Below are 18,549 nucleotides of genomic sequence, written 5' to 3' on the forward strand. Positions count from 1 at the left end.
AGTATCTTCTACTCACATAATAACTTGCTATAATAATACAAGCAAATAACCTGTAACGGTTACAGATATATCTGTTGAGATTTTACATGAGAAAAACATGTTCTTTTTACATAATTATTTGCTGTAATATTACACGCAAATAATCTGTAACCATTACAGATATATCGTTTGGGAATTTACATGAGAAAAATATGTTCTACTTACATAACTATATGTTGTGATATTACAAGAAAAAGATCTGTAACCATTACAGGCAAAACTCTTGTAATGTTACAAAGAAAACACCTGTTTCTGTTACTCAAATAACCCATGGCACCCCAGTTTCCATTATTTTTCTTAGTAACCTTACAGATTTTTTTTTACAGTGTACAACCTGACAATAGACAGATGGTATAGGGAATACCCTGCATTTGTGCATGAAATTGTTCAATTTAACGGAGACGGTCTGAGCAGATATTTCTACCAGTGTGTGTACAGACCTGCACTTTATCAGGAATGGAGCACTCATGGCTCAGCAATATAGGGATGAGATCATCAGACCTATTGTGGTCCTTTACACTGCAGCAGTCGGAGATGAATTCATTCTCATAGCTGATAACACCAGGCCATATCGTGATCAGCTAATGGACAATTTCCTCTTCGATGAAGGAATCTTTCTAATGGATTGGCCAGCATATTCTCCAGATCTGAGCCCAATAGAACATGTTGAGGACATTCTAGGGAGAAGGGTTGTTAGTCGCTTATCACCCCCAGAAGCAATTCAGCAGTTTGAAAGCTCTCTTCTATAGAAGTGAGAGAAAATATCCCAGTACCTCAGTGATGATCTCATTAATTCCGTGCTTAGTAAGCGTGCGGCATTGCTTTCGGTCAGGAGAAACCATACCCTTTACTGAAACTCATTTGTATCCACGAAATCATATTTTTTGTTTGTTTGTACATTGTGCAGAAATTGTGCGTTTTTTATTTACCGACAAAAATCCTCAATAAAATTTAATTACTCTTTAGTCGTTGATTCTTCTTTTCTCATATCTTACAACACGTATACATCATATATCAGTCACCAAAACATTTCTTAACTCGCAGTCTATAACTGAAATCGTAATATCTCCTAACTGTTTTGGGCAGTGTATATAGAGAATTAAAGGAATAGCGATGATAAGAACTGCTCCATTTTTAATAAAGTGAATCATTTTTAAATGGTTTGCTTCGTTACACTGATAAAAAAAGACTTTGTTATAATTCGAATAACATTGCTGTAATTGCTGTACCAATAAACTGAAATAAAGCTTAAGCTTACAGAAGAATAGGTTGGAGCATTTTAAAGGTAAAGGTAAGAAAAAGGCTTCGCTTAAGGTAGTTTTTAAATTAAAAAAACATTAAAAATTTACTTAAATAAGTAGTAATAATATAGAGTGAACTCTCCCTATGACGACCACTCACTGTTCCAGATGATTTTGACTTTCTATGGAGGTGGTCGCCTTAGAGCTCTGATGGGTAAGTATCGATGTTTTTATGCCCTCAGAAATGCAAATCAGTTTTAGAAGTGGTTGTCTTAGACCTAGTTTTAGAAGTGGTTGTCTTAGACCTAGTTTTAGAAGTGGTCGTCCTAGAGGGGTAGTCGCGCTGAGAGAATTCACTGTAAAAATAAAATACTTTAAATATACCTTTTCATAACATTCGTTATAAAATATCTTCTTGAGCCTGAAGCTTTTGAAAACCAAAATGAAGTAAAAAGAGGATTCTAATGGCGTTTTCTTAGGTTAATTTTTTTTTTACATGGCAGACACTTTTTTACAATAATAATAATTTAAAGGGACACAGTTCCTCCAAATTGGTCAAAATATAATTTTTCATTATTTAAGTTGCATCTATGATGCCTTTAAAAATTAAGTAGAGAAAATTTCCGAGCTGTAAATTTTCAAAGCTATGCTTTCGGTAGTTTAGAACTTATTAAGTTTCTTTAATGTAAAAATTAAAAAAGCAATTCTTCCAAAACGGCTGCTTTTGCTAGTGTCTTAGCCTGGTGAAATATCAAATCACAGTGAACCTTCTCTTCACGACCATCTGCTTAAAACGACGCCACTGAAAGGGAACTGAGATTTCTCTGAGAATAGAAACGAATATCTACATTAAACAAGATTTCTCTATGATGACTATCTCTACAAAAGACCAAATTCATCTGGAATTGTGAGTGACCTTCTTAGACAACGTTCACTGTGTTTTATTGTATGCTAATAAAAGCGAGCCAAATAAAAGGGCCAACTAAGTGAAGTGATGATTCATGTTAGCAGTTAATATATATTTATGTTTTTAATACATATGTTTATGAAAAATGCGTATAATTAATTAGCACTTTACACAAATGAAGATCGTAATAGAATTTTTACTTATTACTTCCTTGTACGAAGCAAAGGAAGTATTGTAATCACGAGAAATTCCTAATACCATATTTAAACGAAAATATCCATTTTGACCAATCAAATGCAATTTAACGATGTTTTTCCCTGACATCTGTACGTAAAGACAGAATAAAGCACTCTTTTTCCCCAAACAAATTACAAAACTGATTTAAAATGGATTCAGAATAGATTATTTTCGTGGCATATATGTATCTTAACTCAAAACGAATAGCCTTAAAACGATGAAATTTTGTATTAGTTCACATCCCTTTTCGATTGCAATCGGACGCACCGAAATTACAGAAACATGTGAAACACGTATATATATATATATATATATATATATATATATATATACATGTTTCACATGTACATATATACATGTGAAAGTGGGTATATATATATATATATATATATATGTGTGTGTGTGTAATAATAAAATTCCATAGTCAAGAATACACTTAAAATTCTAACTGTATGTTCTTTTCATTTTTAATGGCGACGGTCTCTTATTTGAAAGTACGTGGAATTAAATTCACAGCCCCGTAGTCAAGTTGTTTTTCCCGCCTTTTCTACACCTACAGTTTTAGAATGTTCTGGAGTTATTTAAAGCGAACTGGATTGGCTGACGAGGCTGACGTCATTTCTTGGAAGCTCCGCCTTTCCAGAGGCTATAAAAGAACTCGCAAAAGGAATATCGGGGCTTTTACTTTAATGTCACGATGCAGTAAACTTCATACAAAAAGTTATTAGTAATTCTTTTTTATTTACCCCGAATATCTGATATTTGTAACTGCTATTTTTACTTGAAATATAATAAATGGATCCTGTTTTTTAAAACTTGTCGTCTGATAGTTTAACTTACGACAAAAGCTGGTACATCACAAGCAGTCGGCAGGATGGGTGTACCCAAAAGGAAAATAATTCTAGTGGAAGAGAAAGAACTTTTTAAGTGCAAGTTGTGTCTGTTTTTTACAAACTGAAGAATTGTGAATTGTGATACAGCTTTGTCTTCGAATTTTGAGCGCGTCTCATAGTTAGAACCGCATGATTTCGATATCGTCTGCTGGAAAGAATGTGAAGAATTTCAATCATTTATGCTGTGTTTTTTTTAACAGCACACAAACGAGCAGGATTAAATAGTGTACTCAACAGCCAAGTAAGAACATATTTTAAGAAATTATTTTTTCTCAGTGTGTGAACTAAGTTGCTACGACAATAGTTTGTTTTAATATATTATGTTAAAGTAACTACGAGTTTATTTAAATTTCAAGTCTTATTCTAATTAATAGTATTCTAAGTAAGATTTGATATTATCCTGAAATGTGTAGTTATAATCATAAAATTTGAGAATACAAATATTTATTTAAGTCTATTATTCTATGAAGTGTTGAAAATACTCTGAAGAGTTTTTGGTTTAAAAAAAAATATTTTAACTATTGTAAAAATATTTTGAGAAAAGTGCACAATTTTGTTCTCAAGAAACTTTTAAAGTTTCAGTTACAAATATCAGATATCCGGAGTAAATAAAAAAGAATTACTAATAACTTTTTGTATGAAGTTTACTGCATCGTGACATTAAAGAAAAAGCCCCAATATTCCTTTTGCGAGTCCTTTTATAGCCTCTGGAAAGGCGGAGCTTCCAAGAAATGACGTCAGCCTCGTCAGCCAATCCAGTTCGCTTTAAATATCTCCAGAACATTATAAAACTGTAGTTGTAGAAAAGGCTAGAAAAACAACTTGACTACGGGGCTTTGGATTTAATTCCACGTACTTTCAAATAAGAGACCGTCGCCATTAAAAATGAAAAGAACATACAGTTAGAATTTTAAGTGTATTCTTGACTATGGAATTTTATTATTACATATATATATATATATATATATATATATATAGTCTATTATTCTATGAAGTATTATTATTATATATATATATATATATATATATATAATAATAATACTTCATAGATTATTATATATAATATAGATATCATTCTATATTATATATATATATATATATATATATATATATATATATAATGTTGTATGATCCTAAATTCACTTAGTGCGAAATCGAGTTATTCTACTACTTGCGCAATTGCTGCAAAGTATAATAATAATTTATTTACTAAAGAAATATTGATTATATTATCTCCTAAGATTAATTTTAGTAGAATTATCTAAAAAGAGTGAATCCATAGTTAGTAAGTTTAATTCCGAAAATTGTTTTAAAGTAATTGAATGTAAATTGTTAAAAATGTTTAACGGAGACTTGAATTAAATCATGAATAACAAAATTTCAATTATAAACAGAAATTAAATTAAAAGCAAGTAATCATTGCCATTGATCGGAAATTAGTTGACTTTTCAAGGGAAACAAACCAACTCCCGTTCAATGAACAATAACTAGGAAATAAATACGAAGGTGTTTCGTTTTTTACTCAAGTAATAAGGCGATGCCAAACTGGCAATTTAAGTTAGGCCAATTATTTCCGTGAATTGAAAGGATCAAGAACCAATGCAGAGCACTAAAGAACTCATTCTGATTAAGCTATGTTGAGTGTAATGTTGAGCAATGTTGAGTGAAAAGGAATTTATACCCACTCTTAGTCGACTGAGTGAGTTCATTTTTGTTTAATTCTTATATGTTGGTAAATTGCGCATTTTTTGCTTTAAAAAATGATTGAATTTTGTTGTTCTTATCTTCCGGTTAAGGTTTTTGTGTCTTTATTTAATCTGTTTGCAATAGTTGTGGAATTATCAAAATTTTAAAGTTGTTTAAGTGCGGCTAAGCGTATTTTTTTCAAGGGGAACAAACCAACTCCCGTTCAATGAACAATAACTAATAGATAAATACGAAGGTGTTTCGTCCTTTACTCAAGTAATAAAGCGATGCCAAACCATAGCAGCCACATTTGTTTACATTTGAAACTTAGCAGAATAGTGAAATCAGTTTCTGTATTTTCAGTGTCTTTTTGCCGAGTGGGACCATAATTAAGCTTTCATTACTGTACACCGAAAAATCTGCCTTGTTGCCTGCTGGCCGAATTGCTTGTTTTTGCGTAGATATTCTAATTTTAATTGTAAATTTTTGTATTGTTTTATTTTTTTCTATATTTTTCAGTTTTTAATGAAGATAGTTTGAGGTTTTATATTCTTTTGCCTTGCCACGATTTGAGAAGAGAATTAATTCAATGAGAAATATATCTGTAATGTTCATGTTATGATTAACAACATAATTATTCTTAGAAAATAAAGGTAAAAAGGGCTTACCTTTTAGTCGATCTTTTTTCTCGTTCCAAAGCCATATCCAGGAATGTTTTTATTAATTACATTCGTCAAAGGCACTATTCAGGCAAAAAGAGAGGCTTCTAAGATAATAATATATTTAATTTACAAATCACATCACTAAACTAAAATGTATATGTAACACAGAAGAGAAAAATTACATGTTTCACTCAAACGCCCATCACGAGTTCTAAAAGTTCAGTTACAGTTCTATTCTAGTTTTTGCTCGGCGCATGCGCAAATCACGTGTTGGACGGTGAGAGTTTCAACAATATCTCTATATTGAAATTCGAGGAAATAAGTTTAAATGAAATGCAGCAAAAAGTGCGTATAATTTAATACTCCGTACAAGGAAGTCATGTTGTGTACACATCAGATTTTTTGTCATAGCTGTCAACTCACATTTTTGAAGAATTATACGATTATCCAGTATACATGACAGTACAAAATTTTTATTAAATCTATAACAACAGTAGCATCCAAAATTCGATGTACAGTTTTGTGTAATTAAATTCTTAGGGTTAGCTCACACTCTATAAAATACTTTTAGTTCATCCATTCAAGTTCAAATACAGTTTTTTAAACTTATAGTGGATGACGGTACTTTTCCGTTTCGCCGGCGCAAATCTCGCCAAGCAGACTTTGTTGGCGACAACATACAGTATACACATAAAAAATGTTAACAAATGTTAGTTCTAAGAATTTGTTATTTTGAAGGCATAAACATTTTAATATGGTTTAAAATATTTTAAAAAGCCAATAAATAAAGACAATAAATTCGTAAGAAGACATTAATTTAAGAATTTACTATGCTTTCATGGTTCAACATCCAGATTCGCCAGTTCTTATCACGTGACCCCCAAGTGATCTCATCTCACGTAAACTACGCTACAAAAATCTAATTCTACCATTAATGATTTACATTAATTTCAAGTTAAATCTTGGTTTGGAATACAAGTTAGTTTAAATGCAAGAATTATTTCAATTCGTACGAATAGCTTACTCAGAAATTATGTAAAACCGCAGTGCTTTACTTCGCTAGTGCATTCTCATTAGAATGGATGAATTTAACCCTTGAATTTGCCTTTTCTATATTTCCTCCTTCCGATGAGCGGTGTGATTGCATCCTAATTGACTTAATTACCGGGAATAGCCTTAGGGCATAAAATTGAACCATCTTGTAAAAATTCTATGTAATTGTATGCCAGTATTGAAAGAATGGCTGCAACTTGTTTTGAAAATGAAGCGTAAAAGTTTGCCAGCGAAGGTATTCCGTTTGGCTTCAGTTGTACCATTATTGGCGACTTTATCATTTGCGCCGGCAAAACGGAAAAGTACCTGGATGACACTTGATGTTAATACAGTTTTTTCACATATTAAAGGTCAATTCCTACATATTTATTCCTGTTTATCGGAACTAAAGATATGCTGTTTTTAAATATATTATAAATACATAAACCCGGGTAATATATACTCGTATATAAATGGTCTTACAAATAATGACCGTTTATATATATATATTATTCGGGTATAAGTCAATAATAATAATATACAATAAAATAAATAATATATTAAGGTATATATTATTTATATATATTTTGTATATATTAATATACAGTAGACGCTCGTTTTTACGAACTCGTAGGGATTACGAAAACAGTTCGTTAAATCGAGAGTTCGTAATTTAGAAAGGCATCGGAAATTGTTAGTATTTCACATTTTAATGTTTTCGAGACAGGTTAGTGATACTATTCCATGCTTTTATTTATGCATTAGGAATTATTTTTATTAGTATTACTACTTAATAAATGATATCCATTCTATTAAACAAACAAGAAATATAAATATTTGTAAAACGTATCTTTATTAAGTCATTGAGTAACAAAATAATCACTTATCTTTGTCTGTTTTAAAACAACAGATTGTACAATGCAAGACTCCATCTTCTCTATATTTGTTAGCATTTCACAATTATTACTGGCCTCAAAAAATCGTCTAAGTTCTGACAAGTATTCAGCAGCTTGTTTTAAAGTTGGTCTTGGTGTTACTTCATTTTCTTCTTGTTCTGGATCTGAAAGTCTCTCATTCTCGTTGATTATGCTGCTAATAATATCGTGATCCGATATTTCCTCCGTGCAGATGACATTAGAATCCACATTTAAAAAATCCTCGAATGAAAGTTCTGGCAACTGTGGATTTCTACGGCGAAGTTCATGCATGAGAACCTCATCTTCGTCGTGAGATCTATTGTCATGGATTTCTTCAGTTACGTCTGTTTCTTTAATAAAACCTGCATGTCGAAAAGCTTTAGAAATTGTTTCATCTAAAACATCATTCCATGCACTGATTGATAAATGCATTGCACCAAGAATATCAATCTGATAAGGTTGTTCCCTTTTCAAGCCAAGGATTACTCTTTGCAAGAGCACTGTCTTATATTTTCGCTTGAAACTATTGATCATCCCCTGATCCATTGGCTGTAAAACTGCAGTTGCATTTGGTGGGAGATATTCCACACGGATTGCCTGAAGCCCAGTGACTTCTATGTGTGCAGTACAATTGTCCACGATTAGGAGAACTTTGCGCTTCTCTGCTGAAAAACGGTTATCTAAATCTCTCAACCATTTTTCGTAGATGTTGCCAGTCATCCAGGCCTTATTATTAGCATAATATGCAGCAGGAATCTTCTGAACATTTTTGAAACACCTTGGTTTCAGATATTTTCCAATAAAGAGCAGAGGCAATTTTTATGACCCAGTCATGTTGGCTGCAATCAAAACTGTAAGTCTCTTTTTAGCTTTATTACCTCCAACACATTTATCTCCTTTGTAAGCTAATGTTCTTTCTGGCAAAATCTTAAAAATCAAAGTCATTTCGTCCGCATTAAAAACGTCATCTGCAGCGTATTCAGAAAGAAGCAACTTCAACTTTTCTTCTTTCCATTCATTTCCTGATGACGTGTCTACTGCTGCACTTTCACCACACACTTTCCGGAAACTCAAACCATTCCGAAATTTAAATTTCTGTAACCAACCATCCGATGCTTTAAAATCTTTGATGTTTAATTTGGAAGCAAAACAGTGTGCTTGTTCTTTAAGTACATTTCCATCAATTGGAATGTTTAAGCTTCTCATCTTTCGAAACCAAACAAGCAAAGCCCTTTCCAAATTTGGGTGTTTTGATTCTCGAAAATATTTTCGAGAGGAGGGTCCACATTCACCGTTTCCGTTTTTAGCTCCAAAGATCTTCTCTCTTGCCTTTAAAATCGTCGATAAACTATTTTTAGGAATTCTATATTTCTGAGCAATTTGTGTCTTGCTTAATATTTTTTCGTCAACTTCTTTTAAAATCTTCTTCTTTATTTCAACCGCTAAACAAATTCGTTTCTTCATTTGCGACATAGCTCTAAGAATCTTACTTAACAAAAACTGGCCCAATCTCCCTCTCGACTAACGAGCCTTCACTGATTGAGTTGTCCAGATCAAATGACTATGGCATTACAAAAAACAACAACTCTCTTTCAGAAGCAACCCAAACCCCTTTAACACGAATGGTCTCACCCCCACCCAACAACATCAGGCCGATGCTCTTCTGAGAGCCTCCCACAACAAACAACACCATAAATTTGTCCTAATTCCCCCTCTTCTCCGCCCCCTCCTTCCTTACTGTACTTCTTCGAATGTTTCGCACTTGCTGCCTCAAAATAGTTGGAGATTTTATTTGACCTTCACACTTCGTCCCAATAAAACACGCAGAAGTATGAAAACTGAGTTCGCAAAAAAGAGATTTTCCTGACTTGTAGTTCGCAAATAAGAGCGCAAAATTACATCTATGGGAGTGTATTCGGGATCATTCGCTAGTTCGTCAAATCGAGAGTGTTCGTAAAAAAGAGGTTCGTAAAAACGAACGTCTACTGTAATATATAAATATTTATTATTTATATTATATCAAATAATATATATATATATATCAAATATGTTATGGAAAATTATTATGTATTATTTTACTGTGCATAATGTATTCTTAGTTATATTATTTTACTGTGATTAATGAATTTTATTGTTCTGATTTAAAAATTAATGTATAATATTTAATATTGTTGTACCTTACGGCAAGGCTCTTTTAAGTTTGGCAGAATATGTGTTACAGATAAAAGGGCGCGGGTGTATTTCCGTTTCTCACGAGTCGGCTTCTTTAGGAGGTTAGGGGTCAGATGCCGAGCTGCATTTTCTTCTTTTCGCGGGGTGGAAAACAATTGTTTTACTCGTTCAGAGGCGAATAGTTCTAAGGGGCAGCGATTTTTTTGACAGAGTTATAGGTTGGAAACATTCTTCTGTTGCGTGGGAAAGAAAGGGTCTGTCATCTTGTAGAAAGTTCTGTATTTTCTGAGAATTTTAGAGGCTATTTAATACCTTTTTTCTAGTTGGCTAGAGGGAGTCCAAGTTTCTTTAAGATTGGTTAAATTTTTAATTTTAGTGTTGTTTGAGCCAATAGTGATTTTGAGGCGTTTCTTGGTGAGCGTAAACCGAGTTTTCTTAAGCCGTTGCACGAGAAGCAGGGGTGATTTTAGACTGAAAGAGACCTTTTAGCAGATTTTTTCAGAGCTTCAGGGGTTTGATTCCTTAACGGCGTCCCTTTCGGGGCCGGCTGCAGTCAGTGAGGTTCTGGGATGGAGCGGAGGAAAAACGCGGCGGCTCTTCGGGGGTCGACCGCTGTTTACAGTTAAAGCTGTTTATCTCAGGGATTCTCGTTGCAGAGACCTGTCCGAGATAGTGCGCGTGCTCTTCGTGTTGGACGGCGGCGATTCCTGTCCTGCGGCGTATTATTTTCAATTTCGTCGCTGATATTTTTTCCCAACTGTGGAAGAGTCTGAACTGCTCATGCTGGAGTTTCTATTTTGCTTTGGAAAATATGGAAATATGGAAAGTCGTCATCTCCTTAGGTCTGCCTTGGTCTGTTGTCTCCAGTTTCGACCTCCTTCTCTAATCTTCAGTGGAACTACGAAATCGGGAAGCTGATTTTGTTAAGTTAAAATGCTGCTTGACGGAGGTTAGTGCTGGAACTATGTAAAAAGTCCGGTTCTTGAAAACGATGAAGATTTGGCAGTTATTGTTTCGGCGTTTTGTGACTGGATCCGGGCAGCTCCCTGAGTCTCCCTGAGTCCCTCAGTACGCGGATTTCGTGACTTTATATTTTCATTGGTGCTTTTCTTTTGATAATTAATCCTAATAAATTTGGAAATGTTTAATACTAAAGCAAGAGCTGTCATGTTTAAGTAGGTGAAAATTGAATATTTATTGTTACTAAATTTCTAGCTCATAAGGTAAATTTTTTTATTAATGTTTAATAGTCAGACGTTAATTGAACTAATTGGAGGAAGTGAATCTTTGTTTTAATGTTTAAGTGCTATGTTTATGTAATTTCACTTGACAGAGGATGAACATGCTGATGTGTCTCAGTTGAAGAAATATGATTTATTCTAAATTAGCTTTTATAAATGAGTTTAAACTTCTTGAGTTCCTGTTTAAAATGATTAAGAACTGTGACGTGTTTCATTATGATTTTTGTATTAATGGAATAATGTTTAATGTGATATCGATATGGAAAAAAAACTATGAGTAACTTTAAAAGATTTTTGTAGGGGTAGTCTGGCCAGCTATCTTGAATTATAAGATGTGAATTATTTAATAAATGTGTTTATTACTTTTATTATTGTATGTTTCTTTGAGGTTGATTGTGGTCTACTGTAGATCACCCTATTGTATGTTTCTTTGAGGTTGATTGTGGTCTACTGTAGATCACCCTATTGTATGTTTCTTTGAGGTTGATTGTGGTCTACTGTAGATGTGATCCTTACGGAACATGGTTATTTTAGAACCTTGGGTATTTATATTGCGGTAGTAGGAAAAAAATCGGTTTTAAGAGTTGGTGACTATACGATCGGTTTACTGAATTTATTTTGATTTGATGAGTAGACTTCTTAATTGTGAGATTGTATCTTTCCCTGGTGTTTTGAAGAGATCTGTGTGGTATTTGAAATGTTAAGGGTCTAAGGCTATCTCTAGATTTTGTATTGAAATTTATGTGTTTTGTGGATGGAGATCTCTAAATTAGTTTTAATTTAGTGAGAGATAGTGTGTTAAAGATTTTGTTGTGGAAGTGCATTTTCGAATTTTGTTTTTGTCAAATAATCGTGATTCTACCAAAACACCAGGGAGGATATCTTTCTTTGGTGTCCGCCGATAACATCGCGGCAAAATCATCGCGGGCGAAAACGTCGCGGAGAAAACAACGCAAGGCGAAAACGTCGTGCTACAAAACATCGTGGGAGAAAACATCGCAAAGAGATAACATCGCAGTTCTAAAACATCGTGATACAAAATATCGTCGTCGAAAATAAAGCGGTTCAAAAACTTCGGAATTTAAAAACATCGTCGTCGAAAATATCGCGGTAAAAAATAAAGTATTGACAAATCATCGCAGGACGATAACATCGCAGACATGCTTTTTTCAAGCTTTAATAATTGTAAATGGATATTCCCATAATGATTTGTGAGCGCGAGATGGAAAGAAAGATAATTTTTACTTTCATGTTTTTTATTAACTAATAAATTTTTGCTGAAAAAGTAAGAAGGAAACTTAATACTTAAGAATAAACTGAAGCAGAACAAGAAATAGTTTTCATTATAAGAGTATCAGATTGACAAAAGTGAAAAAAATAATATCATAATTAGCAATTTTTTATAGCTAAGGTCATGAAGTTATGCTTAAATTTCCTTCTTACTTTTTCAGCAAAAATTTATTGGTTAATAAAAAATATGAAAGTAAAGATTATCCTTCTTTCCATCTTGAGCTCACAAATCATTATGGGAATATTCATTTACAATTATTAAAGCCCGAAAAAAGCATGTCTGCGATGTTATCGTCATGCGATGATTTGTAGATACTTTATTTTTTACCGCGATATTTTCGATGACGATGTTTTTAAACTGCGAAATTTTTAAACCGCTTTATTTTGGACGACGATATTTTGTAGCCCGATGTTTTAGAACTGCGATGTTTTCTCTTTGCGATGTTTTCTTCCACGATGTTTTGTATCATGACGTTTTCGCCTTGCGTTGTTTTCGTCCGCGATGTTTTTGCCGCGATGTTTTCGGCTGTAACCCTTTCTTTGATGTGTCTTAGATTTAAAAGTTTTGATTATGTAAGTACTGAGTTTAGTTTTAGATTAGTGTTTTTTTTTTTTTATTATTTTTATTTTATTTTTATTTATTTATTTATTTTATTTTATTTTATTTTATTTTATTTATTTATTTATTTATTTATTTATTTATTTATTTATTTATTTATTTTTTGTCGCGGCACCAGTTTAGTCAGTTTTAAAGAGTTAAAAGTTAAATGTAAAAGAAAATTTTTTTTTATTATTTATATATTTTATTTATTATTTATATTTTGTATATTTTATAAATATTCGGGTATTTTATATCAAATAATATATTATTACTCGGGTAATACTGAATATATTATTTATTTTATATATAAAAAGAGATATGCTGTTTTTAAATATATTATAAGACTTACAAATAATGATTGCTTATTAGGAATTTTCACTTATAACATAGAGAATGTAATTGAAATTTTTCTTTGTTAACCTTAAGTAGGAATTGGCTTTCATTTTTTTTATATTACTTGTTTTATTTTGATTTTTCAAAGAAACTTAAAAGAAAAATATTAAAGAAAACTTAAAAAGAACTTAAAAGAAAAATATTATTTTTGAAAATTACTGAATTTTTTTAAATTAAATTATGAAAAGAATTTTATATTTTTGTTAACAAACAGATTAATATTATTAACTAACTATAAATTCTATTTTTCAAAATTCTGTTACCATTTTATTGTTAAAATTTATTACAACCAAAATTTCCACCGCAAATAATATACTAAGCACCCTTAAATTGCCTGCAGTTACGAATTTACAAGCTATGACTTTTTTCTATCTAACCTTTTATATTAAATTCGCTATTCTATTTTCCAGCTGCCTGAAATGCAGTCGTCTGAAAGTCCACAGGAATCTCTCCATTGCTCTTCTTCTCAATTTGCTTTTGCTGATTATATCATCGTCTCCCGTCCTATTAGATGTTTCTTACAGACACACGGTAAGCGGAAATTAAAATCCTGGAACTTGATGCTCCCTCGGTAATGAGCGCTAATTATTTTTCTTGGATACCCTCTCCCAATATTTATTGTCTCAATCGAGATGACACGTTCTTTACTTTGCGCGTAAATAATTCTAGATTAGTTTCGCGTTAAAAGCATTATATTTCATGAAGCTATCAATTTCCTTAGGTATTGTTTGGTTAAGATTTGAGACGAAAAATGATTGGAGGGTGACACAAAATCGAAACATCACTTCAGAAACCGGTTTCGATCCTATCCCAATATTGATCCTGTGCCGATAAGAATCGCGTGCAAGTACAGTAAAATGTAAATTTATTAAAAAACTATCCTCTTCATTATGAGTCGTTGATAATTATAAGCCTTGTCTACGCATCGAAAACGTTAGTTATATTCTAGAGTCATTAGGTTACTTCGAAGCAGGAGATATAAAAAATGAGCAATGTTCTGGCCGGGACTCGAACCACGAACCTTTCGAATTCGCTTCGAGTTGCTGAACGACTACACCACGAAGGCATTCTAAGAAGAAGGGAGAAAATACTGCCCCTTTTAAAGGGCGACTGGGGCTTTAGGGGACCCAATCACCATTTACAACCTTTTAGTTCGGGCGCCACTGTAGAGTCATTAGATTATTTCGAAGCAGATGTGAAAAATGATCAATGCCCTCGCCGTGACTCGAACCACGGACCTCTGAAATTTTCGTCGAGCGTGCTGACCACTACACCACGAAGGCATGCTAAGAAGGCGGGAGAAATACCTTATAATATGTTGTTTTGTTAATTCGGAATAAGCAATTTAAGGTCATTTTCCCTTATATAGCTTACTTCGTAGCCATGGCAACGACGGCTGCAGAAGATAATCGAACTTTCTAATTTACTAAGATCCCTAATGTTTTTTGTTTAGAAATAACTACACTTGATACAGTCGTAAGGGGATGGGTCGTTACTATCTGTAAATGCCTGTTTTAGAGTAGTAGACTATAGCTAGATATGGTAACTATTTTACCACAAGGATATGTTAGAAAAATGCCTTTAATTCCTTACAAATATATAAATTAATCTGGAAATCGTGAAAAAATATTAATCTGGAGTTGTTCTTTTAAAATTGTTTAATGAACAAGTGCAGTACAGAAAAAGCATATATTTTGAAACTGTGAGGAATAATTATATATTTTACTGTGCAGCATGTTCAATAAAAGAAATACAGAATTCGATAACTTTTTGCAATCGTTTTTCAAAATCGCATTTTGAGTAGCTGAGGATTTAGATAGACGAGATTTAATTTATACTGGCAATTTTCAGATAGATATTTGTAAGCTCTTTACTTGATTGTAAGCGTCTTGTTTAATAATCAGATGTCTCCTCGTTTTAATTGGACCCATGGATATTCTGACTGTCAGATGGAAGGATAATTTTTTATGTGTCTTCCACAGTCGCCTTTTAACAGGAGAAGAGTGTGAAGAAATGCCGTATATCGACGGACTTGCTGTCGTAGTGTACAGACTGTCTATCATAAGAAACCTCTCGCCAGTTAGTCTGCACCTGTCTGTTGCCGTAGAAACGAGTATTGGCCCATTTTCCATAGAGGTGTCTTGAAGATGAATTAACACTTTTCCCCTCAGCAAAAAGTCGCGAAAACAAAATAACAATAAAGCAACCCTTGGCCCGCCACCACCAGACACTGTGGCGGGATCTTTTCTTCTCGTACACAGAGAGTAAGTGGCTAACACATCCACCTGGCAGCTGGTAGTCGGTGGTTCGAGTCTCAGCGAAGACACGCTTGGTTTTTCATGCTTCTTGCTTCGATTAACTTTATAAACTTTGTAAATACTGTAATAGATCAAATAATATGTATATTAATAGTCGCATCGTTTATGTTTCTTTATGCAAATATTTTTGATAAAGCATTTCCAGTTATTTTTGGATTGAAAACTGCCTATTAATAACTAATCGAAAACTGACAATCAAAAGTAACAAAATTACACATATTCTCTTCTTGAATTCTATTTACCCATTTATTTTCTTCATTAAATATTAATAATCATTTCACTAATAACAGTAATTAACTTCATTAATCTTTATATATATAAGCGGCTAAAGTGTGTGTCGCCGATAGTTTATTGTTGCCATTCGGAAAAATGAGCACGGAAATTAACGTTTCCGCAGTTTTTAATTAATATCTCAACCGATAAAGTCGTACGAAAATGTGAACGGTGTCGATGGATTTGGAGAATTTTTTGGAATCCGAGGATATGCGTCTCGAATTTCAACTCGGCGCCGTTCCGTAGATATTCGAGAAAAAAGAATTTGGCACGTAGCCAAATCCCTCTAAGAGGAAAAACCCAAGAAAGGAAGTGGAAAATGTAGGGAAAAATTAGTTTTTAATTAATATCTCGGCTAATTATAGTCCTAAGAAGACGCGAATGGTTAAAATGGCGGGCCACGGACCTGCGGAATCCAACGGTGTACTTCGCTAAGCCAGCCGTTTCGGAGGAGATGATGTTACTTCACCCTATATATATATGCGGCTTAAGTGTCTGTTTGTCGCTGATAGTTTATTGGTTGCTTGCGTAACTGTACTAGCCAATGGTGTAAGGTTGCCACGACACAGGGTTGCCGTTTCAATTGAGACGTAGACAATTTCCTGGCTTTGCTACGACAAAAACTTGCCTTTGCTACGACCATCAATAAGTCTCAGGGCCAAACGCTTAAGCTCGTTGGCATTTTTTTATCTGAGCCTGCATTTGGACACGGTCAACTTTATGTTGCCTGTTCAAGAGTTCGTGAAAGAATGGACATATAATTAAAAACATTGGATGGTCCTCTGCAAGGCGCGCTTAAAAATGATGGAAAGATCTACACAAGAATTGTTGTGTACAAAGAGATCTTTGACATGTGAATTAACATTTCATTATTTAAATCATTTTTACTGATTGAGCTAGCGGTGGAATCTTAAGAAATGTACCGCCAGTGGTTTCCTTCATTGTACTCTACTTTAAGCAATTATGCAAGTAGAAGGGAGAAACCCCGTGGGACAGTAAGCAAAGGTGGGCCTCGCCGCCTACCCTGGGTAATTCAGTTTAAATTAGCAGACACCTTTGCACAAATCATTTTAATTACAATTTATAATATTTTCATTCATTCGAGCGGTCATTTCGTATGACCGCTTGGCTTTCTAGTCATTAATAATCTAAGTAACGGAAATCAAAAATATTACACGACGAAATTCCATTTAACATCTTCATGAATAATAAAATTTACGTTGAATATTCTAGTATTTCCAAGCGATAAAATTTCCAATTTTTTAAACTACGATGCTTTAACAGATGGAATAAAAGTTATGAAATGATAACCTAACAATTCATTCTGCCATAACTTGTTGTTTTAGCATTTTTATTTCGTAATCATAATGTCCGCAAGGAACCATTACGACAAAAGAATTATAACTTTTATCTTCTAGATTGCTCTGCAAAAGTCCTGAGTAAAATTCCGATTACGATGAATGATGCATGAAAGACTAAAACGAAACAAAAAACAATCGCTTGGTTGCGTTTGTTAAAACTGAAATTCGCACGGAAAGAAAGCAAGTTCTTGATTTTGTAAACTTTGTAAGCTCCGTTTATGAAACTTTAACTGCCTATTAAAAATCAGAAATATATAGCAATAAATACCTTCTTGTATAATGCTGTATCATTTTTCAGCAATAAATTTCCTCGTTATAAATGTTAATATTTAACTTTTTGATAAACTTCCTGAGAGAAAATTCTACTTCTGCTCTAAACGATTTCGTTAAAATTTATGTACAAAAATTATTATTTTCGGAAAACTTCCCAATTTTATTCCTGAATTTTGAGAAAATTTTTTAACGACGAGAATATAATTGAGCATTTAGAAATGAAAAGCGAAAGCCAGAAAGTTAATTAAAATTAGAACTGATGTCTTTATTCTGTGAGTTCGTTTCAATAATTCAATATTTCCCAAGCCCAGTATTATACGTTTTCAAAATGGAGTCATCATATATCATCTGTTTCAGTCATTAATTACGCTGAAATCTGAATTTTACATTTTCCCTAACATTTTTCTTCATTAAACACGCTCATATAATATGTATTTACTAAATTCATGAATGAGCTTTGTATTTTAAAGCGAAATTACTAAACCGTTTTCAGTAAATGAATACATAAATGGGATTCTCTGGTTCATAACTACATATTAAATTTTCTAATGCTCAATAAGTGAAGCATGATACATTTCACATGCATTCTTTTGTGAATATCGAGCACTAAAGCAATCACTTGGCTAGCATTCATTTTCTATAAAAGATGCCTTGAGAATAATCTTAAATGTGTTCATAAAATCATTGCATCTAGGGAAAAAAAACGTAGAGGTTTAAAATGTTGCAAATTGAGCATAATTTTCGCACATTATCCATTTTCTCCTTTCATCATTTAAAATATTTCGATCCTTTCATTGGCCAGGCATGCTTAGTTTAATAGTCCTAACATCTTGGAACAGCGATTTGGATTTTAAATTTCTCTTCTTGTCATATATATACTGTGTGTACAAAAGTCACTTATCCGGCCTTTATTTTGCAACCATTGCTAGTAGATATATTTCAAAATTTTCGTTTTCTGAATTTGTAATTTGTATTTGTAATTATAAGTAACAGAATTTATACTCAGTAACTGC

The 18,549-nt window shown here is 32.9% G+C and overlaps 1 protein-coding gene across 1 annotated transcript in view; it reads left to right on the forward strand.

Moving 5' to 3' along the window:
* LOC146998093 (corticotropin-releasing hormone receptor 1-like) overlaps nucleotides 1-18,549 on the forward strand; it is a 315,521-nt gene that overhangs the window by 269,197 nt on the left and 27,775 nt on the right. The window contains exon 5 of the mRNA XM_085812363.1: nucleotides 13,722-13,842. Coding sequence (XP_085668489.1) covers nucleotides 13,722-13,842 — 121 coding nt within the window. The remainder of the gene's footprint in view (nucleotides 1-13,721; nucleotides 13,843-18,549) is intronic.

Source organism: Stegodyphus dumicola, chromosome 3 (assembly GCF_044657685.1).
Source record: "Stegodyphus dumicola isolate Sdum_Otavi_A_Nest chromosome 3, ASM4465768v1".
NCBI lineage: Eukaryota > Metazoa > Arthropoda > Arachnida > Araneae > Eresidae > Stegodyphus > Stegodyphus dumicola.